The following is a 3,215-nucleotide window of genomic DNA, read 5'->3' as shown; positions in this document are numbered from 1 at the left end:
AACCGCTGCTGTCCTCTCCTGGTGACACTCTTCCTTCAGTTAAGTAACCATTGTTACTTAGGTATACACAAACTACTTTGCTCAAATTGAAGCTTCCTAGAAAACTCTCAGGATAGTGTTTTGTAAATAAAGAACGAAATGACTATGAATATTGTGAATAAGTGATTGCCATTGTACAATAGTAATTTTAAATTAAGTATTTCTGACTTGAGTAACCCTGCCAGAGGTGTATAAAGTCAAATGATGTAAACCATATTTTAAAAGTCCAGCTGCTTTGTCCTCATTGAGCTGTACAGGGATTCTCTCTGCATGCCAAAAGTAATGTTTGCTGCTTTATGGATAGAATGTGAAAAGAAATTGAAATGGTTAATAAAAGTTGACTGAAAACAAAGACAGCATCGCTGTTAACATGATGCTGTGGAAGGAGTTGAATTAATGTCATTCCCTACTACATCCATAATCTGTTAATGACCTCACACGGCATCTTGTGGCTGTCAGAGCTTTTCAGTTGTCCTACCACTACAGTGGGAGGGAAGGGGAAGGGTAGAGCAGCTCTCCTATTGCTCTTCAAAACCGATAGTGTGAGGGGTGTTTTGTTAGATATGTGTATGTTCTTTTTTTTTTTTCATGACATGGGAGAAAGGAGTCACCAGGCCCTTGCCTTGAAAATGCCCGTCTGCAGCAGCTGAATAATAGCTTCCCAAATACCAAATATCTGAAGAGTAGTAAACTGAATTCTTGTTGAGACAGTAAAGAAAAGCTGAGTGGGATGAAAAACAAAACACTTCCCAATTCCTTCAACTCTTAATTTGGGAGAGCACTCAGGATTTGTCAATGAAATGGCCACACAGGCTGGGACAGCAGATTTCTGTTTACTCCCTGAAGATGACAAAGCAATCCAACTCCTGCTGCTAAATCTAGAAAGCAGCAAGACTAATTCAGATTATTGCTAAAAATAAAACCAGCAAACCCAACTCATTTATTTTGAAGACCACTGCTCAAGGTTGCACTACACGCTCGTGCCTCGCTGGGCTCCCTGTACTCGTAAGAAAGGTTATAGTGGACTGTTCTGAGTACATTGATGTTGTACCTGGAACACAAACCATACCATTTCAGAGAGCATGAAAAAAATCAGACCTAGTCCACAGGAAGGAGTGAACTAGGACATCTGTGCTCAATGTCTCCTCTTGCCTTGCAGTTCCTTGGAGAAATGCACACGTTTGACCTCTTGCTGCAGTTTAATCCCCAAAATAGGGGCAGCAGAAATTTGTCCTGTACAGAAGCACAGTGAGTGTCCATTGCTACTTGAAAAGGCTGCCTAAGCCTGTTTTAGTGTTTCGTTAGGTTGATTTTCTACTTCAAATGACCTTGTCAGCTCTTGGCACAGCAGCTAGCCGAAACTAACCCTGCACTAGGTGGCTTCCAGAACGAAATGAGAATTTCTGTGTCTCCTGTTTCTCAGGAGCTGTTGGGCAGAACCAGAAAGCTTAATGCTGCCAATGCTGTGAGCTCAAACAATGCTTTTGACATTTCAGGAATTAAGCAAGAAGGATTAGCAGATAAATGGCACATTGTTGAGCGTGAAGAACAATCTTTAACCCTTCACACATCCCAAAAGAATATGCGTGTGATCCAGCTGGAGAGTGAGGAGCCACTGGGGAGCCACTTAGCTCAGGAGGTCCTCATTAATTCCTCATGAGGTGTATCGGCACTGTAAGTGGAGCCTGGGAGCTATGTTTCTGGTCAAAGAGGAGTGTAAGTGGACAAGAGGAGGAGCAGGGTCTGTGGAGGCGGGGTAGAGAAGCATAAATAGTCCATTCCCAGCACGGATCCAGGCTGGAAAGTAGCCAGACATCAGGACCACCTTCGCTTCTGTAAAAATGTGTTCAAACTTCGCTATTACAACACATGGAAAATAAGAACGATGCACCAACCTCTGGTACTGGGAGAGCACCGCTCTGCTCCCAGGGTCAATGCCTGCCAGCAGCAACCTCGCTTCTTGGCCTTCTCACATCCGATGATCACCATAGTTGACCTGACCTTGTGTAAGAGCCTTGAGAGGGTCAGAATGTGAGACTACACGTCCACAGCTCTGCAAAACTTTGGTGCAAGATAGCTTTGGAAAGCTTGGCTGGGAGAAGTTATCCTTGCCAAAAGTTAAATATCATCATCTTACTCTCAAGCATTGAGCTACAGTGATTTAGGTTTCTGTGAGAGCACTGAGTTGGAGGTTTAACATGCTTTAGCATAATCGTAACAACTTCAAACATTTCGCTAATTCACATCTGCTTTCCTGAACATGGGCCCCAGCTGCGATTATGATGTGCTGTACACCTCCTAGTGGCACCCTTACTCATCTTCCATTGTGCTGCCTTACAGATCTCTCCCAAACCGACTTTTAGTGCAGAAGTTTGGAAGGCGCATCCGTCCTGCAAGTCCAGTTCCTTTTACGACACTGAAATACAGTCAGGTCTCGGCATGCTCAGGCTGTCCCAAGGCCAAGTCAGATAGTGATCAGTTGTCATGCTTTGAGAACCTTTGCTTGTAACCTGTCTCTGTACATCATCTTGGGAAGAGCTCCAAGGGAGGTGCCATGTGAGGGCAGGGAGCAGTGGGGAGCTGCTGTCCTGCCTGTTTGCTAAACACTGGGAAAATGAGGGAAGAGTTGCTGTTGGGGTTTGCAGTGGTGTTTTCAAAGCTTCAGTTTTTCCTTTGGGATGTCTCAGAGTCACGTTAGAACAGCATTAACAGTCCTGTAGATGAGACACAGACTGTGAGTGTGATGGGATATGGCTTTACAATGACAAAACTTTACAGCCACAAGGACCATCCTCCTCCTCGCTTCATTTTTGAGTCAGTAGTTCACCTTATTCTTTGTGCTCTCTCTTTTCTGTGTGTGAACATTGCCTTTTCAGAGGAATCTCCAGCATCTTGCAGATTTTTAATAGGCATTTGGTTTTCAAACAGGAGCAGTCCCTTTATTTGTATATTGTGCCTGGAAGAAGTCTGTGCATAAGCCGAGTCCTCATTCACCAAGGTGCCTGCTGGGTGCGATGCCCATTGAGATAAAGCAAACCCTTTGAGATAAGTGCATGATGAAGTATAGGAAGGCAGGTAGCATCAAAGTGGTTGCTCTGCCATTGCGATATTATTCTTGAAATGAACACAATAACCATCCGTAACCTACGATTTTTAGAGGAGACTGTGTTGACAAA

The 3,215-nt window shown here is 44.0% G+C and overlaps 1 protein-coding gene across 1 annotated transcript in view; it reads left to right on the top strand.

Moving 5' to 3' along the window:
* CTAGE5 (CTAGE family, member 5) overlaps positions 1–1,699 on the top strand; it is a 20,558-nt gene extending 18,859 nt beyond the window's left edge. The window contains exon 24 of the mRNA XM_010131901.1: positions 1,463–1,699. Within this exon, the coding sequence (XP_010130203.1) occupies positions 1,463–1,699 (237 nt within the window). The remainder of the gene's footprint in view (positions 1–1,462) is intronic.
* The last annotated feature ends 1,516 nt before the right edge of the window (positions 1,700–3,215 follow it).

Source organism: Buceros rhinoceros, unplaced genomic scaffold (assembly GCF_000710305.1).
Source record: "Buceros rhinoceros silvestris isolate BGI_N320 unplaced genomic scaffold, ASM71030v1 scaffold3972, whole genome shotgun sequence".
NCBI classification, from domain to species: Eukaryota; Metazoa; Chordata; class Aves; order Bucerotiformes; family Bucerotidae; genus Buceros; species Buceros rhinoceros.
This window is presented reverse-complemented; position numbering and strand designations above follow the sequence as displayed.